This window comes from Epinephelus fuscoguttatus, linkage group LG5, assembly GCF_011397635.1.
Source record: "Epinephelus fuscoguttatus linkage group LG5, E.fuscoguttatus.final_Chr_v1".
Classification (NCBI taxonomy): Eukaryota; Metazoa; Chordata; class Actinopteri; order Perciformes; family Serranidae; genus Epinephelus; species Epinephelus fuscoguttatus.
The window spans coordinates 21,047,984-21,067,830 of NC_064756.1; the positions used below are offsets into that span (position 1 = coordinate 21,047,984).

Sequence of the window (19,847 nt, forward strand, 5' to 3'; positions counted from 1 at the left end):
GGCGCCCTGCTTGTTTAGTGTAATCTAATTTGTCCTCCAATAAAGCCAGTAAATTGTGGAGTTATTATGTTTGGCCACTTGTTAAATAACAGGCAGAGCAGGAGCAGCAAGTTTGAGTGACAATATTATTTCCTTTTTTATCTTATTTAAATAATTGACTTGTGTTTATTTAATTGTGTTTAAATGTCAGCTGGTTATTTAAAGCCTTCATTAAGCAAACGCATGGATTTATTATTTCATAAGCTTTTAAGGATTCACAGATTACTGATCATTACCATGGCAGGCGATTAAATTGCTTTAAAACTGCATACCTCGTAACAGGTAGCAGAGTGAGGGTAGTGAGAACTAGCACTCACAGGATCTATATTTACAACAGAGGCTGAGAATGGCTGACACGGTGAATTATTAGCTCCTGCTGATGCACTGTGATGTAGCCTCATCTGAAGTACTCAGGGCAAAACAATCGCGCAGCAGAGGTTCCTCTGATCCCAAGAGGACCGAGTTTGGATCTGAAAATACAAAATGGGTTTTTGATATGGTAATTGTCTGTCAACCACAGAATGTCAGCCACATGTAGATCAGCCGGGGAGCTGAGCTAATAAAATGACACGGACTGCTGTTGGTGTGAGCGTATCAGTGTGTGTACAGTGGTACTTACTAATATTGTTGTGATGGTAAGAGTCGTGTTGAAGAGGGTGTCCGTCACATTGATTGATGGAAGCTTTCTCTCCATGGACAGTCCATCTTCAGAGTGCCATAGGCCAATCTGCAAAGAGAGAACACACACACACACACACACACACACACACACACACCCACACACACCCACACACACAAATCAGTCACTAAGTCCATCAGCTGGAAAAGGCCAATAGAAACAATCTGTACTTAATTGCCTCCCTCTACTCTAAAGGACAACAAGTATGACCTTCACAAAAGACCATGTAAGACAAAGAGGAAGCACTGGACAGATCACCATGTTGGGAGACAAGGTTATAGCGAGAGTTTGTGAGGCTGCAGGGGGAAACAAAGACAACATGTGTGTGGCTCCTTGAGGAGTGAACACGGGGCATGTGTTCAATCAGAGGCAACAGAATGCATTCATTAAACCAATTACCGGCAAATCCTGTGGCGCAGAGCCACATTCTCATTTTCATTACAGCCCGAGTGGGGATTCACACCTCCACCTCACATGGTGTCTTTCCTCTCATCCCCTTTCAATCTGTCTCTGCCATCTCCTGTTTCATTCATTTATTTACTCGACCTAAGTTTGTCAATCCCCAACACCATGATGACCGTCTCTGCAGACACGGGCATTTTGTAAATCCACTTTGCCTCTTGCTACTTTCAGGTAGACGTTTCTCTTATTCACCTCCTTTTTACCATAATGGCATTGACAGGGAAAAGAAAACCTTGGTGATTTGTGTGCTCCGACCTTGAGGGATTTACATGGCTGCTTTTCTACAACCCTGGAGCTTATTAAAATCTCTGCAAGCACTGGATAAAGTGAGAAATGCAAAGTTGTCCAGTAAAAGGGAGTGTTTTTCCACCCAATCGCCAGTAAATGTTGCCACTGTACATTTATGCAAACTATGGGTATGTAACATTTGTGCATTATTATGTAACATATATGTTGAAACATTACGTTTCGACAACACTGTGATTAATGTGGTTATGTTCACACACAAAAAACACTTGGAACTGGTTACGAAAAAATTATGTTTCCACTTAAAATATATGGTTTTGGTGCCACAGTTGCTGCTGGAAATGCAGTAGTGTCAGAGCATAGCGTTAGCTCAGGCAGGACACTATGTCAAGCTCAGCTCACATCTCAGCTACATCAGCTGATCTCAAACAGTCCAATCAACTGATGGAGCAGCTGACTGATGAAAGGGAGTCAGCTGATAGATCACATGATTCCTTGCTATACAACCAATTGGCGAATCTCATTCAGGGCACCCTATTTAAACTGCTCTGGCCTGCCTACTGTTGCTGCTTCCTCTGTAAGCCACTATACAAGCTGCCTCCACCCCAGCTCCTCCTTTTCATGTTGTGTCTGACTTATCAATGTCATTTCTGTTTGTCATTGATGCTGCTCTGTTCTGTTCCCGGGGGGTCTTTGCTGCTGCTCTCTCTGCCTTAGACCTTCCATGTAGGCGCATGGAAGGGCAGGGAGGTTTTCTCTCTCTGCCTCAGGTTTTCCTTGTTTGCACACAGAAGGGCAGACAGGGGTGCTCTTTTTACCTTCGGCTTTTCACACTGGCATGTGGGAGAGGCTTTCTGCGTAGGCCTGAGTACAGGCAGAGAGGCCCCAGAACAGAGCCATACTGCCCAATATAAAACTGCAAATGGAAATAAAGTTTTCTTTGACTAAGTATTCTAAGTGGTCTGCAGATTGGCAGCTATCCCGCCTACATCGCATGCCATCCACCATACCTTTCACCTCCTGAATGACAAAGTCAGCTTATATACATGTAATCTGAGGTAGGTCACTTTTGAAACGCTGATATAATACATAATAAAAGTATAAATGTAACCTATCAAAGGATGTTTTTTTTTTGTAGTTTGACAATAGAGCTCTGACTTTTCCAGTGACTATCAATACAAGAAGAAGAAGAAGAAGAAGAAGAAGAAGAAGATATACTTTATTAATCCCAGAGGGAAAGTTCAATTCTTCTTTGACTCTGTTGTCATATACACACATGCACAAACAAGACCTATACATGGATTAAATGGAGAGATGTCAGAGTGGGGGGGGCTGCACATGGACAGGTGCTCCAAGCAGCTGGGGGTTCAGTGCCTTGGCAGTGCCCAGGAGGCACCTCTCCACATTTGGTCCAGACAGGGACTATGGACTGTGTGACTGCTGCTCCATTTACCTGTGCTGCCTGAGATCTAAATTATTCACATTCAAAATCACATTACCTCTTTACTGGTGATTATACGGTAAGAGTTAAGTGACTCTAGTGGCACAGTATGGGTCGTGCTATCGGCAAAACAATTTCACTTTCCTTATCATGGTGGCTTAATAAACGATCTTTTCATTTATGCAGAAACGCACAATTTCAGTATCAGTTACAAACAGAGCAGGTGCTTTATGTGTTGGCACAAAAGATAACCTCGAAATAAATCCAGATAATATGCAAAATATGTCTCATTATTAGTTTGTGTAATTTATTTCCAGTTTAGACTTAATATACGAGGAGTATGTTAAGAACTTGAGGTCATCCTGTCCACTGTGTTCCTGCTCAGATTAGACTGTGTCTTATTGATATGGAAACTAGGTAGAAAAAAATGTAGCAATTTCAGCCTTTGATTAAATATTCCAACCTGTAACAACCTGTGAGGCTCACTGAGAAATAAAATGATGACAATTCAAAACACTGTGTTTTTGGTCATTTACATTCCAACTCTGTAATCTACCTCATTATGTAAACATTGCCACCCCTCTCTTGAAGACTGCGGAGAAATAATATCCCTTATCATAATAATCAACCTCCCTCCATTATGAATATTATATAGGAGGAGTAAATGAGAAAATACAGCATCTAATTTAGCCTTGATACATTGTTGCTGTGATTCAATCCATGTCACTGGAATAAGGTCTCTGATTATGTGCTAGAAAACCTTCGGGAGTATCCGTGTTGGTTGGAGACTGGAGAGGATGAACTGTTACAGGATCAGTGTTTGATAGGGAAAAAGGAAAATACAGTAAACAAAGCTCTCCAAGCTTGGTCATAGTTTGTTTCAAGGCTAAATTGCTAAAATTCTCAAGAGATTACAACCCATTCATGTTGATCAGTGCCTGCTTTTGGAGGCCGTTTAACTCCTCTCCTCATGCTGATGATGAATTCTGATGTGAGATATGTTTAAAAAAAAAAAAAAAGCAAGAAAGAGCTCCCGGAATCAAAGATTTCCTTTGAGAGTACATGATCAAAAAGATCTTGCCTTCCATTTCCTCTGGTGTACTTGTTGAGAGAAACAGCACCTTGCTCACACAAATAGACAACCAAACCTCCTGAACAACACACTCCACACTCTGCTGATGATGGCCTCAAGAAACAGAGAGGAAGAAAATGTGAGCATACTGTGGCACGACCAAAAGTGGACCCGGGAAATACGGTGTTCAGCAATCAGCGTACACAATCAGCTGTCAAAGTGTGTGGAGGTGGTGGGAGGCGGGAATCTGTGGCTTGGCTGGGCTCAGCAGGTGTCACCAGAGGTCTGAGCATGGGGGTGACCGAGAGGGTAATAGGATGAGGTGGCTCTGTGACTCCTGCCTGGGAACAGGAGGTGGAGGGAGAGAGGAAGATGAGGGAGCTGTGAGCAGGAAGGGAGAAGAAGCATATGCTGGCGGGGGAGGAACTGGTCCTTTGGTGGCCCTGTCGTCAACTCTCTTTGAGCTACGAGGGGGACAAAATAGAGCCGTACTGTCTGTGAGTCACTCTGACTAACAGGAAGGAAGATGTATACATCAGCTAATGTAAGCAGGAAAGCACACTCGGGAGCAAACACACCGTGACATTTATCAAATAGACTGAAAACCTTTAACGCCGTAATTATTCCTTGTACGACTTTATGCAATAAATTACACTTTTTATTATTGATTTGTGCAATAAAAATGGGAGGCTCCTCATTATATAGCACAAATAGGATGAAAAGATGACAATGAAGTGTCTAGAAGTTGGAGAGAGACCAATACACAACTAATTAAACTGATGAAATATTAATCAGAGCGCAACACAGATGCCATTAATCTGACGGCCAGGAAAGAACATCAGTAATTTTACATGTCATTTTCCCTTGAAGCGCATTTTGTAATAATTTTGTAGGTTGTGCAAACTCTATAGTGAAGGGAACCTTAACCATCGCATTAATCCTGGTGCAGCAACAGCATTGAACCACTGCATAAAACCTCATTATACACGCAGCACAACCCGAGAATCTATTAGACTCATAAGCTTTTATCATAGAGAGAGGAAGCTGCATACTGCTGTATACCAGATTGTGTTTGTGCGCAACAATATAAATAGCTGTAACTTGGTGTTTCTCATTTGCAGTGTCATTAATTTGATATTTACACTGCAATTACAACAAATAAGTACTGTGCAGCACAGCCTCTGAATCTAGGAAATTCAAAGTTCAGTCTGTTGACGAGTACGGTGCACTATTTATTTAAGTGAGAATCAGGGAGGCAGGAGGAAGAATAAGGTATAATAAGAGAGGGGGGAATAGGAGAGGAGCAGAAGGAGAAGGAAGGAGAAAGATGCAGGGGAACGTCAATCACTTACTGAGTAGGTGCGGTGAGGCTGGTGAACGGAAAGAAAATCAATGAGAAAGTATGAGGAGCAGCCAGCTAGGGAGCCAGAACATAAGGCGGAGAGAACAAGAGAAAGAGACGGCAACTGAGAGACAGAGAAGACAGACAGACAGAGAGAGACAGAAAGAGAGAGAGAGAGAGAGAGAGAGAGAGAGAGAGAGAGTGCAAAATAAAGAGAAAGAGCGAGGGAGCGAGGAAAAAGAGAGAGACAGACGGGGAAAAGTGACAACAAGTGGAACAACGCACCCTGTGAGGGATTACCCAGGGTTCATTCTGCAACCTGGAATTACAGCACGAGGAAAAGATTAGGGAGGCTGCTCACTGAAGCGTCAGGATTGGCTGATTTTCCTGTCAGAAAAATGCCGTATCCAATAGGGTGTGGCGAGACTGTGCTGTGACAAATGCATCCATCATGTATGAGAGAAGCAATAGCTACCATTATCAAGCATAATGTCATACAGCCCACTTACACCGAGGCTAAAGCATTCAGGTGTCACGGCAGTGCAAATGAGTCTGAGTCGAAAATGTGTGTGTGTGTGTGTTTCTGGCTGTATGCTTGCATGTCTGTTTGCGGCTGCATGTATTGCAGGAGCGAAATATCCCCACAGGCCTCTGAGGATGGACTTTTATTGCTCGTATTGCAACGTTATGCTATCTCAGCTTGGCGAAAAGATGCTGAAGTAGATGTAGTTTCTACCCATCAGTGGACATTACCACCGGTTGAATCAGCAGCTAGTGCCCGGTTAAAACTGAACAGAGGACTATTATATATTTAGAGCGCGCCCACTCCGCCTCACAGTGATCACATTGTTCAAATGATGAGCTACAGCATTGTATTAGTGTGTGTTTGTGTGTAACTGTTATGCATATTTTCTCTATGGAATAGTGAGTGGGTAAAATGGGCTCCCTTTTCGCAGAAGCTCTTTCTGGCATGATTCATCATCAGCACGAATGAGTCTAATCAGGGTGGCGCCGTGGGCAAACTTCAGGGGCTAGACAGACACAGGTGGTGGTGTAGGAGGTTGGCACTGCCATACAGTAAAGAAAGGATCGGGGAAAGCACACAGTCGTGACACTGGTGCTGATTGAAGAAAAAAGAGCCACAGACTTGTGGTATTCTTGCAATATTCTTGCTATTATTTTCTGCTGGTCAAGAAGTCTCTCGTCCCCGGCTGTGGAGAAAAGCAAGCGTGGAAAGAGTTGACCTGGTTACACTTTCAAAAACTGTTCTTTCATAAAAGTCTAAACTGTGATTTGTGTTGTTTCTTCTGAACACACACAAACGCATGGTGTTGTTTTAGATTTATTCCAAAGCTAGTCAGCAGCACACTCATTATTTGGCATTATGGTGAATAATGGCGCCGCTTGTTCAATCCCCGTAATGAGACTCAAACTCGGGGTTGAAGAGAGGGTCTTGTGGCTGTCGTTGTAGATCTTCAAAGCAACGCTGCATGTTCTCCAAGTGCTGAATCCCCCGTAGAGCTAACAGCACACAATGGATGCCCTCGCAGCCACAGTCCCTGCTCAGTCCGTGCACCCAGAAACTATTGACTGTCCAAATGTCTTCATCTCTAGCGACCATGTTAGTAGAGAAGCACTGTAAACACTGGGGACAGAGCGAGACCCTTCGGGGTGTGCTCCATTCCCAACTTGCTCATTACCTCCAACCAATCCTAATCCTTTTTTGGGGGGAGTTTTTCCCTTATCTGCATCGAGAGTGTAAGGATAGAGGATGCAGAATGCTGTACAGATTGTAAAACCCCTTGAGGCAAATTTGTGATTTGTGACTTCTCTGTTGCAGCTCTACACTCAAGTGTAGTATGAAGATAAGTGATATGAATTACTAAAACACAGGGGGTCATGACTGTCAGACATGATGAAGTGACAACATTTACAGCAGACACCACTATACTATCTCTGCAGAATTCTAAGAGGCTGAGTTAATAAAGATCAGATGTTTACTTGTTTAGTTTAGTCCAGTGGCTAGAAGAAAATGTTGGCATTGTACATTTCTGCAAACTTAAATTAGTAGCCCGGGCTATTATTTGCTTAAATCACTGAACTCAGCAGGTGTCTTTATGGGACAGGCCTTTAATTCCTTTCACACAAAACTGTTGCTCAGCAAATCAAATTCTTTATTTGAACCAGTATGAATATTACTTGGAATAACATATCAATTATGTGTTGTGACACTTGTTTTACAGCACCCGTCATACTGACACAGCATCACTTTATCCTGTTAAAAAATATTCATAACTTTGATTATTTTTTATAAAAAACACTTTTGATTGATGGACCCTTACTGACTAAAGGAATATAAATAACTTCCCAGGTAATCAAGGAATGGACACTGACTTTATGACAGCTTCAGGGGAAGGGAGTCGCCACTTGATTTTTCGTCTTGCCGGTAAATCTGAATGAATTACGATCTTTTCTGGTGCTCATGGTTTCAGATAAATGAAATCAACTGAGCTAACAATGGGTGTGGTTACATGATGGCTTCTCATTTGGAATGAAATAAATCTGAATGAAATCATTTGGAATTAAAGTCTTTCCAGGTAGTTTACATGGGAAATATTCATTCCGAATGAGGGTTTACACGGGAGGTGAGTTTAATCGCCTTTATTCAGGTCTGCGCAAGGTTTGAGGCAGGGAAGGTTTCTGATTGGATAGGGGGCGGGGCGGATGTTACGTGTTTCCGTTTACCGGAAGAAAACACTGTAGTCCTCGCTCCGGATAACAAGATGCTTGACAACGCCGTTCTTAGTGCCTTTTTCGGGCGTGTTTTGCTTATATTCTTGAAGCAGCAGTACGACAACAACCTTGTTCTGCTAATGCTTCATCTGTTGAGCAGGAGAAGGGAGGTAGAAGGTTGAGGAAGGGACATAGCAGAATGTGCTGTGGCGAATGGAAACCGGTTAGTGCATCGCGCGTGCACTATATGTCATCACGCCAGAAGGGCAAGGAAACGAGCATGCGCAGAAAGACCAAAATGAACTTAAAGAGGAATGAGTGTATATAAGCGTGAGAAATTCTTTCATTCGGAATTAGAAACGGAATATTTCAGCCCCTTACATCGGAATGACTTTTCAATCGCATTGGCCATTTTCAATCTGAATTAGATGTTTATAAGATCACTTTTAATAGGAATGAACTTTCATTCTGAATGAAAAGGGAATAAAACTGTCCATGTAAACGCACTCTGATGTGTAGCATCTCCATACTGACAAAAGTTTAAACATTTGTATTTGTAATCTCAATATAATCAGCTAACTCATGTTAGCTCAAGTGGGTAGTCAACAATCCGGTTTTATACATCCAAAGAACTATTATACAAAGAACTTCTTGGCAGACCAGGCCTCAAATTGAGACAGGACTTTATACTACACTAGTCGTTAAATTGAAGTTGTACGGTACTTTACATTTGTACATTTTGTATACATATCATATCAATGTGTCTAAAGTGGTGTAATATATAAGCTGACTTTTGCCATCTCGAGTTCTGGATGGTGAGTGGTGTGAAACCTAGGTGAGATGGATGCCAAGTTGCAGACCACTGCAGACTATTGTTTGACACCAACAAACAACAAAACCAGTTGTGATTTTAGCAAGTCATGTTGTGTTTCCACAGTGTTTTTAGTTTTTCCTGTCAAGTAGCCTGAAAAGCAGCTGCTTTTTTTCCTGCCAGAATGGTCTCGTCCAGGCAAGATATTTTAAGCCAAACCATGATCTTTTCCTAACCACAACCAAATAATTTTTGCGCCTAACCCTAACCACACCTTGTGCAAATTTAATGTATCTGTGGTTTGCAGAAATGTACAATGCCAACATTTTTCTTGCGATTGGGTTGCCAATAGAATTGTTTATGCTTATTTACTGAAGTTTGTTTGTTTGAAGTTTGTTTGTTTGAAGTTCCTACTCCTCAGCATACATTTGAGACAAGTTAACGAAAAAAAAAAAACTTGTGCAGTGGATCAAATGTAAGTGTTTTGTTGACCCTTGTTAGGTTATAAAATAATAATAAAATGATGATCACACAACATGATGTCAAAAGAGAATCCTTCAAAGAATCCAAAAAGCGTGCCAGGAGAACAGACTGCGATTATGAACCTTTCCGTACCCAGCAAAGAGAACAAATAAAACAGTACCTATAAGGTTACAATGCATCTACGGTTGCTGTCTGTAGCTACATTATATATCGAGAGCCTTGGTAGGATTTCAAGGGTGCACTGTGCACACTGATAAAAACAGAGACACAGAGGCAAACTTGCAGGCACACAGGCACAGAGGCACTCAGGCACATACACATAAATTTGCATGTACATGCATATTACACACATACACACACTCGAACACTCGCGCGTGCACACCCAGCCAAGCAACCCATACACAGTCTCACCCAGCCTTGAAATCCGTTAAGACTGGGGGATCTTGCAAAACAGCTCATCCATTCTGCTTTTGATCTATTCCCCATCTCCAGCCTGCAAAGTGCAAACTGAGAAAAACAAAAGAGGAAAGGGGACTGCTGTACGTCTCTGAGAGACCAAACAAAGGAGAGAACTAGAGACACACAGAAGATGCCGGTGTGTGTAGACTAGTGATGTGAGTCTGTGCTTCGACAAATTCAATATGAATTTCAATATGTCGTCGCAGATTCAGCACAGGGAAGGTATCTTTGAGCAGATTGAGGATTCAGTAGGATTGCGTTAATTCCCTATCTGATCTCATGCAAAGGTATTGGTTACAAATATGCCTTGCTTTGACTGGCGTCACAAAATGTGTGTGACACCCTCACGCTGACCCCAGTAAATATAACACTGATGTGCTTTATATATACTCAGGAGGAGGCAGTTGCATCAGACCTTGTCTTTGACCAGCTTTAGATTTCCTCCAAAGTTTTGAGCGAATCTCGGACAAGACTGAAAAAAAAGCGAGCTGCAGAGAGGTCTTGAGGGATAATATGTCAAAAGACGACTAATGTGACTTGTAAGCAAGGCTGCCAAACTTTCCCCCAGTCCCACACATTTATATCAACAGCCGTATCGTGCAGCTGACACAGTCTCCACCACTGTTACATCCCTGCCGGAAACGACTGTGTGTGTGAATCTGAGAGGAAAAAAAAAAACAAAAACGCCAAGTCAGATAGTATTAGCTTACGCAGTATATGCGTGCACATGTTGGTTTTACACAAGGTTTTATATGCAGAATCAAACCCGTTCATCTTAGGCCTCAGACATTCTAATTATACTTCAAAAGCAATACATTAAATTACATTTATCACTTGCGATTAGTATTCATCCGAATTTGAGAAAATGAAATGAAAATCTCATAAAAGCGACTTGAGTCTTTTGCTAGCAGACAAGTTGTTTCTTCTCAAAATTCACAGCTTCTCTGACCTCCAGGACTGTCTGCAGCACTAAGGACATTTAACTCATAACAGAGACAGCTTTGTGTGCAATAAACTGGAGGAGATAAAGCCGCTCATAAACTGATCCACTGCTTTGCAACTGAACATTACTGACATTAGCGAGAGGGCATGTGGCTGTAACTAAACTTTTTATAACTGTTTCCTGCACCAGAACACTTTTTCTAAACAATTTACATGGTGATATGATTTAAAAAAAACAACAACAACAAAAAAAACACATTAGTGTACGCTGAACACAGAGCATCACTAACAGCAGAGATTAAAGCAACTTAAAAGAAGGAGCTACCCTGGGGAGGGATGAACATGAAAACTGAAGCGAGAACGCAAAAGGTTGCTTGAGGAGGTGATAGAAAAGACGATACTGAATTCACACTTTTAATTCGAGCTTCCAGGCGGATGACTCCAAAAGTCTTAAGTTCTCTGCTGGAAAAGGCACAGAGCACCTTTCAATCCCCTCACAGTGAAATGAGCAGCAATGTGAGAAAAAAAAAAGATGGCACATAAACAAGGTGAAAAAGAAACCGTGTTTAATGGATGATCCTCAGAAGCTAATGTAGTCTGACACGCTGCAGTTCCAGTGGCTGGAAACATGAACTACACACGCAAATAAACTTGAAAACTCAGACGCACACATCATCTATGGCAGTATAACACTGACAACAATATCACACTGGAACGCTCAGTCCTGATGAGCTTTTGAATATTGTTAGCGGGATATGGATAACAATAGATAAAACACTGAATAAAATGAAAACACTATATTAAGACCCAGGGAAGAGAAGTCTTTTTCCAGCAGGCTCTATAGTCCCTTGATCTGATCCTCAGAGATGCTGTGCAACTTTTCGGGGACAATTTTATTTAACAGTGAAATAATACAGCTGCATTGCACACTGGCAAATAAACACTGGATTTATACCGCTACTATTTCTTCTCCCCTGCTGGCAAATAGCAGTTTTCCTTTCTACTCATTGTCCCCAAACAGTCAAGACTGTATGCGTCCTTTGTTGAGTGCTATCAGGGGCATTCTCCTCACGCATTTTTAAACTTCACTGGCGTTTTATGAATTTTGTCTTGAGCCGTAATTAAATCCTGACCCTGATTAAGACACATATAAAATGATTCACAGCGAAACTCAATTTATGTGTAACACCTAAACACCTTGTTTTTAGGAGGCCATCTGGAGCACCTTTACATCTGATTAAAGCGGTCACCTCTTTGCGATGTAAAACTTGCTCTAATTATTGTTTGCAATTACACAGCTGTAACACAGTCACCGACCTACCCTCCCTCTGATGAAGACTCTTTCTTTCTGCTTTCTCACTCACACAAACACACACACATAAGCTGTGGTGACATTGACAATATTTCTTTTGATTAAAATCATTCTGATTAGAGATTCCAACTAAACTGTTTACACAGACGCTGAATAAAAACATGTGCGTATACATGCCCTAAAGCGTTTAATCAGAATGTAATTTTTTTGGACCTCAGCGGGTAAGTGGTTCTGCCGGCTGTGAAAGGTCTAATCTGCCAGAAACAGAGCAGAAGAAGAAAATGAGAAAATTCAATTATATTATTTATTATTATTTTAGCCATATTTAAATTGACCGCCTTGTTGTAAGAATGGGCTGTGATTGGTGTGTGACTGATTAGAAGCAATGATCCAATTGGCTGGGGCGTATGAATTCCATGTCCTGCATGAACTAATGCAAAGCTTCATTATAGACAAAGAAGAAGTGGTTCTGCCTGTTAACACGATTTAGTCGTGAACATAAGTTTAACCTGGGTTATTTTTGGCAACTACAAATTACAGATGTCCCCGTAACACCTCACATGCAGACTTTCAGTTAATGTTACAAATTACAGGTGTTCCCCAGATGACTCATAGTAGCAATAGATGATTGTTTCAAAATCAATATAGTAGCCTATGTGTATTAATCAGAACTCATGACAGGATGTAGCACTAGCAGAGTGTTTGACTCATGAACCATTCTCCATCAATTGGGAGGTGCGTAGAAACAGCTCTTGCGGCATGTCTTGTGCGGCGCAGGCATCCTATTCGCCATTAAATGTTACCTTGTGGAGCAAACATACACAGAGAGTACATATTTATTCCCACCACAGAGAAGTGGTTGGATTAAGCTTTGAAGTGGTTATTAGGCACTAATATTTTTTTTTATTGTACAGATTATCAAAGGTTCGTACAGCCTCATTCAATTGAGGCATTTCTATTCTGATTCAACTATTATTCCGATACTTAGTGGAGTATTAGGGTCCATGTTTGTATTATGTTCAAACTGCACAGCTGGAGGAGATCACAGGGGCCGCCTCACCCTCTAAAGTCACTCTAACCTTAGTGACAGTAGCTCAGGCGCCAGTTCTTGCGTGTTAGACCGTGTACGTCGATCAGACCTGGTTAAGATGTACTCATCTCTGCTAGAGCCTCAGGCAGAAAAAAAGATCCAAGCCACGTCGTGGTGTGCTGAGCTACACCAGGCGCCTATGATAATGTCCTTCAAGGTAAGAAAAAAGGGTGGAGGCAGTCTTGAATCTGTCAACCCGCTGTGCACCATCCCACACCTCTCACCCCCTTGCATTTTTCCATCTCCCCTCCCCTCTACCCCCACTGTACCTATCCCTTCCCCTCCCTCCTTCCCTCACATTGCTGCAGCGGAGAGAAATTGAATTGAGTGCATCTGCATCCGCAGCAGAGGGGGCAGCGAGAGTAATAGTGTTCTCAGAGACGGGGTGGGAGCAAAGAAAAAGGGAGGGGAAGGAAAAAGCAGATTGCCATAATAAACACAGGAGCAGCACTGACAGGAAATAAATAAATCCAATCCAAAAGAGAAAGAAATTGAACGAGCACATTCACCCTTTAACTGGAAGAAGTCTTGTGTAAATAACACAGCTCAAATCATTTCTTGCAAATTGGAGTGGTGCCCATGCAGTATGTGCGCGCGCGTGTGTGCGTCCAAAAGGGTCTGCGTGTGTGTCTAAGATATTCCAGGCACTCAGTGTTCCCACAGATATGGAGGAAGCAGATGGGTATAAAAAGGGTCTCCTGTTACGACGCCACCTCCGTTCCTCGGCTCCACCTTTGAAGACCTTGACACAAGGATGCCTGGGTTCTAAAGTTTATTAAAAAGAGCAATCTAGCTGTAAATGCTCAAATGATAATTCAGGGAATTGGAAAGGGTGTACTAGGGCATGTAACAGTTTATAGATGGTCTCTTCACAAAGATTCGCTGTAGGGAAAAAGTACACAAATGAGAACATGGGACTGAAACATGTGGGAGGAAGCCACCATTAAAAAAATCAATATCCAAGGTGAAGGAAAGAGTACCGCAACCAAGGATCCTGCTTATTTACATCAGATGAACAAATGGTTTGAGCGGTGGCTCCCGCTGCTGAATAGATGTAAAAAGGAAATGAGGCACAATAATCAAAATGAATTTGATTGTGGTGTCGAACATGGCTCGAGCATTCTCCACCTGAGCTAGAAACCTAATCAGTTCTTTGTATTTAGGCAATTCATTCTTAATGCTGCTGCAAATGTAATCTACCCTGATAAAAAGGAATGAGTTGGGGCACTTGCTTTCTATTTCAGTAAATCTGCCAGGGGTTGTTTGGGCAGCTTGCACATTCGCCTAGGGAGGGATTTCTATTACTTCAGTGGAAGTAATGGAAAAACAGAATTCAGTGAGAAAAAAACAAAACACGTTCTCAAGTTATGTTGATGGGATTACAGTTTTCAGATGAGGGAAGCAGAATTTGAAGAAGGCATAAAACAAAATGGGAAAAATGTGCAGCTTCAGGGACAAGCAGGCAGCAACCTGCAGGGCTGAGAAATGAAGTCAAGACAGAAGTGCCAAGAACTGCAGTTCCAAAAACAGCCACGAGGCTGGCTCCAGAAGCCATCCAATCCCCATAGACCCCCATGTTAAAATACGCAACATTACAGCAGAAATAAACATGTCTACAGTCTGGTACAAGGAATGGTTTTGGTCTCTATAGCTGGGCTGTTCATGAAAACTGTGCGGGGGGGAATTTTTAAGTAACTAACCAGTTTAACTTTGTTTAAGGTTTAAAGTCACACATAATTAGAGGGGTGGCTGCTTTGAGTGACAGGTTGTCCTCCAGACATTGATCTATATCGTCATCTTTAGGATATGCTTTTACTTTGAAAGTCTGCATCACTGTCAAACAGCGACAGGCAGGTGTCAAGCAGACAAAAGAAAGATGATGAGGATAACGTTATTTACTCGGGAATGAATCAGCAGTGTGGAAGTATTTTCGATTTCTGAGAAAAAAGGGGCCAACAGACAAAGCACATGCTGTATGTAAGCAATGCATAATGTTGCCTGCCTGGCTGGCATCACATCCTGCTAAGTAAGAAAGAAGTATAAATAACACATTTATTAAGCTATCAATGGAGAAAAGTACGCTAACCGCTAGGCTAATTTATGCAATATAAACATGCTTGAGTTGATAATGTGTGACTAGCAAAAAATAAAAGACATGTCTATGACACTGACAGTAATTATTGAGCTTAATTTTATAGCTTTGTTAAATGTTTGCCTTCAGGGTTTTAGGCCAGACAGATCTGACAGGCTGCTTCTTCTCTAATTGATTATGTTAAATGATCAGATGATATTGTCTTATATCGATCGCAGCTCCCTGAATCAAATTGTATCGTGGCAGACTTTGTAATACCAGCAAACATTTTAGCGCTGTCCAAAGAATCAATCATGATGAAACCAGTGATTTACACCCCTGCTTCACAAACCACTGGGTAATGTCATGGTAGCTGTGTCCATTATTTTTGTACAGCATGTGGGGACAACTGGTACAACAATGACAAGACCTATAGTCACTAAAAGAAGGCACCAGATTCCTTGGTGCATCTCTGATCTTTGTTTTACAGCTGTGTCGGTTCAACACAGTTTGAACTCTCCTATCAACCCCGCAAGCTTCATAAAAACACATTATGTGTGTGTTAGAATGTCAGAGCCAAATCTATTCTTAAGCATCGAATTTTGCAAAGCACCTGTGGACTCGATAATGAGAACAATTTGCTTTGTGGCATGCTGGAGTTGGCCTTTGGCCTTTTCCACTTCTGGACAGTGTGTCCTCCTGCAACCTACTCATAACCTGCTCCCTGCTCTGTAGCCTCTTCCAGGCGCTCCAGCTGAACCTTAGACAAACTGTTTGCTTTTTCTCTGTTGTTTCTCTTTCTTCTGTCTCTCCGGTGGTTTACATGCCAAAGCTGTGATGAAGTGCCTCCATTATAAAACTTAATTAGTGGGTCTCTTCTCAGGAGTTGGTTGAGAGTGTTTGCAGCCCCATGCATTGCACAGAGATACACACGTCTGCATGTAGTATGTGCAGTCACACACACATACACATAAACATAGAAATCACTGATGCAGCTTACATAGCACCATCTCTTCTGCTCTCTCACACACTGTAACACAACAGAGCCTAGTGCTGTAACAAGCAACAGCTTGCCTAGCCCAAACTGCAATAATTACTCATTTTACACCTTCATCCAATTAACAGGCATGCTGCAGTCAGTGAGCTCTGTGCAGAAAATAAGGGCCAGTCCACAGAGGCCAGGGGGCTGCAGAGAGGCTGGACCGCTCTGTCAGTATGGTGTGTGCTGCAGTTGGCTGACAGGCTGCAGTGTGATTGTTTTGGAAAAGACTTGTGCTTCTGCTAAACATGCCTAGATGGCGGTGGGCTCGTTGTGTGTGACTGTGTGCTGAGCCAAGAAGCAGGCAGCGGGGGCTGGCACCATCCCCATCAGTGCTTACACATAAGCACTGACAAACACACACACACAAGTATAAACATAAAAAGCATGCGTGCAGACGAACACACACACGCCAACGACAGCACATACACACTGTGAACTGATGTCAGATAAATCAGTCAGCGGTCCTACAGCTGCCACAGCACAGTATCGCCTAAAGTGACTTTAATACTTCTGATCCCCCGAACAGAAAATACTGTAATCCATTCCAGCAACGAGAGTGTGAGTTAGGAAACCGCTCTGCCTTTTGATGTTCCTGAAGAGAACACAGTGTGAGCGTTCAGAGGAACAGGTTGAGTTATATTATCCATCTGCAGATATCCAGAATTATACTGTTTTACAGTGTACCCCTGGTGTTCACACCATCTGGAGAATATACACTGGGAAACACGTTCACATTCGCACGCACAAGCCAAGATAGTTCTTCGTATTAGTCGCCTTTATCGAGCTCATTACACTGGCTTGTGAATAGCCGTAGCAAAAGGATATGGAGGATTACAGCCTATTCCTTTAATATGATTAGTCATTGCAACAAGAAATGGGAGTGAAGGTCACTGCCGTTGCCTAAAGTATTCCATGTGTTGACAGCTAAAATAGTGCATTGATGGTAAGAAAAAAGCCCCAGCTGTTATTTGACATGCAGAAATATATTTCACTTTCTTTCTAGTTTCATAGGGTCGTCTTTGCCTCTTTTCCTTCTGTCCCATTTTTCTCCTGCACACCCTTTCTGTCTCATTTACTTTCCGCCTGTCATCCTCTTCCCTCATTTCTCTTTCCCCCTCTCTCTCTCCCCGTTCACCTGCCTCTCTTGCCTCCTCTGTGGATTGTTGTTGGTTGCCGGTGCCAGTGGTGCTTCGGCCAGAGCAGGGACAACACCATGCCAACTTCTTACACCATCATCATTGGCCTACCTGGCTGCCAGCACAGGAGCAGCTGGGATATTTACTCCCCCTGCCAAACCTGAACAAATATAGATTATTGCGTAATGCAGCCACATTATATTCTGGAAATACGGTAGGCTAACTGAACTGTCAACTGAAACAGTTGTTTTCAAGCTTAAAGCCATCACTGGAATTTAACTTTTATATTATGCTTGTAAAGTTATGATGCTCTAGAAGGGTCAATTTCAGATAATATTATAGTATATCTTCCACTGCGATGAACTGTGCATCAGACCACACTTGATCAAAAGGCACTTTTCAATAATTTAATGATGAATAATTCAAACAAAAGAAACAAAAATACCATTATCTAGTTTGCTGATTTAAAGTTCTGAATGCAGACCATTAATAATAAATCTGAGTAGCCACAATTGTAATATTCAGGCTGCTCTCATGCTCTGTTCATACATATACCTCTAAAAAGTAATACACCAGAATGGTATATATCCTATCAAATCATGAGCAAGTAATTCATGTATAACTCATGTAACCAGGAAGGCTGTGATCATGCGACCAATGCACTGACGGGAGTACAGAAGGAAGTAGTATAAAGAGCATAAGTCTGCATAAGCAGGCAGGGTAGTGTGCTGGGTAAGTCAAACATATATGTATGACATTTTGTCATATGGATCACTGTACATTATGTTGATCTGTTCTGTACACTCGATATCCCTGGTCTGTCCATCCTGGAATAGGGATCTCTCCTCAACCATTTTTTTCCGTTAAAGGTGTTTTTTTTGGGTTTTTTTTTCCTTATCTGCTGTGAGGATCCAAGGACAGAAGGATGTTGTATGCTGTAAAGCCCTTTGAGGCAAATTATGATTTGTAATATTGGGCTTTATAAATAAAATTGAATTAAATTTAATTGAAACAAACATAGGACTTTTCCTCAGGAGACCAGTGTTTGTGTCTGATGTGAACCCAAATGCATTGCAGTGTTTCTTTTCCTAACCCTAACCTACCTAGTTTTACCTTCCCAAACCTAACCAATGTAACTTAACTTGCCTTAAACTAACCTACGTAACTTCACATTAGGTACGTAACGTGACAACATCCGACCATGTTTCTTTTACTAATCTCAGCCTAAGTAACTTTATGTGCCCAAACCTAGTTGACGTAGCTTTAGGTTGAGGATGTAAGTTTATAAGTAGGTACGGTAATGACACCATTTGTCGGGCGCTTCTTTGTTAGATACCATATGACCCATTGTCTGTACATTTTCGTAACATATCATACAAAGTGTTGTATCAGGATGTGCTGTAATATTACAGTCAACTTTTTGGGATTGAGCAGGTTTACACCATCTATGTCAAAAGTAAATACACTTGTCCTGCAGTTGTCTAAAACATGTGATGTGGGTAGTTCTGTTTTTTTTTTTTTTTCCAATATAATCCTTACTAGCAGCAACAGAGCCTAACCCCCCCCCCCCAAAAAATGTTGTGAAAAAACCAACCAAACAAACAAAATGAAAACCATCACAAATTTATTTTTCCAATTCCTTTGAGTTCAAGTCCAACCAATGATTCCTATGGTGCTCAGAGCCGATGCAAAACTCAAAGAAGATGCAAAGTCAAATTGCACCCAATGACTGGTGTTCATTTTTCATCAGGGTATAAAGAACAGCAGAAAACAACCTGTGATGGTGACTAAATAGAAGGACAGGCAGACATATAGACAGAAACCCCTTTCACACATGCTGTCTATCTGGTCATGTGCGATACTTAAGGAAATCTGTCCTGCCAATTTCCCACAACAAGCTAATAACATTCATCCCTGACATAATGTTTTAGGGAAAATGCTGGTATAGCTGTGTTGTGAAAGAAAGTAATAACATTGTGGGACAAGCACGTAAAGGGTTACATCCATCTAACAAAAGACGCTTTCACATAGCCAGCAAACCAATCACAAGACTCTGCTAATGATGCATTTGAATCCGTGACTTGTTTCCTGATTAGCATTTACCCCAAGTTCTGTGTTTGGAAGCGCATTGGCACCAGACAAAAACAGCTCCCTGTCCGCCATGCTCCTAAAAATAATAAGATAATAATAATAATAATAATAATAATAATAATAATAACAGAATCATTTCTGAATGTAGTGCATGTATGAATTGTAAATAGTGAATGAATAGTAAAGCACTAGCAGTGCTTGAGAGCTTACCCCACTAGTTTACTGGGAACTGTGTGGAAAAGATGCTAGAAAGGCAGATAGATAGATAAAGATAGATAAAACAGAGAAAGGTGGCAGAGACGGAACAGCAGGAAACGGTTCTAATGTGTGAAAATGCCTGCCAGAGAAATTCAATTTGTGACAGTGATTGGCTGTAGAGTGTTGAACCCCCTGAGG

At 41.7% G+C, this 19,847-nt stretch overlaps 1 protein-coding gene across 3 annotated transcripts in view; it reads right to left on the reverse strand.

Moving 5' to 3' along the window:
• The window catches only part of grik4 (glutamate receptor, ionotropic, kainate 4), a 421,740-nt gene that overhangs the window by 44,066 nt on the left and 357,827 nt on the right, over nucleotides 1–19,847 (reverse strand). For all 3 annotated transcript variants that reach the window (XM_049576055.1, XM_049576053.1, XM_049576054.1), the window contains one exon: nucleotides 659–766. In XM_049576055.1, the coding sequence (XP_049432012.1) occupies nucleotides 659–766 (108 nt within the window). The remainder of the gene's footprint in view (nucleotides 1–658; nucleotides 767–19,847) is intronic.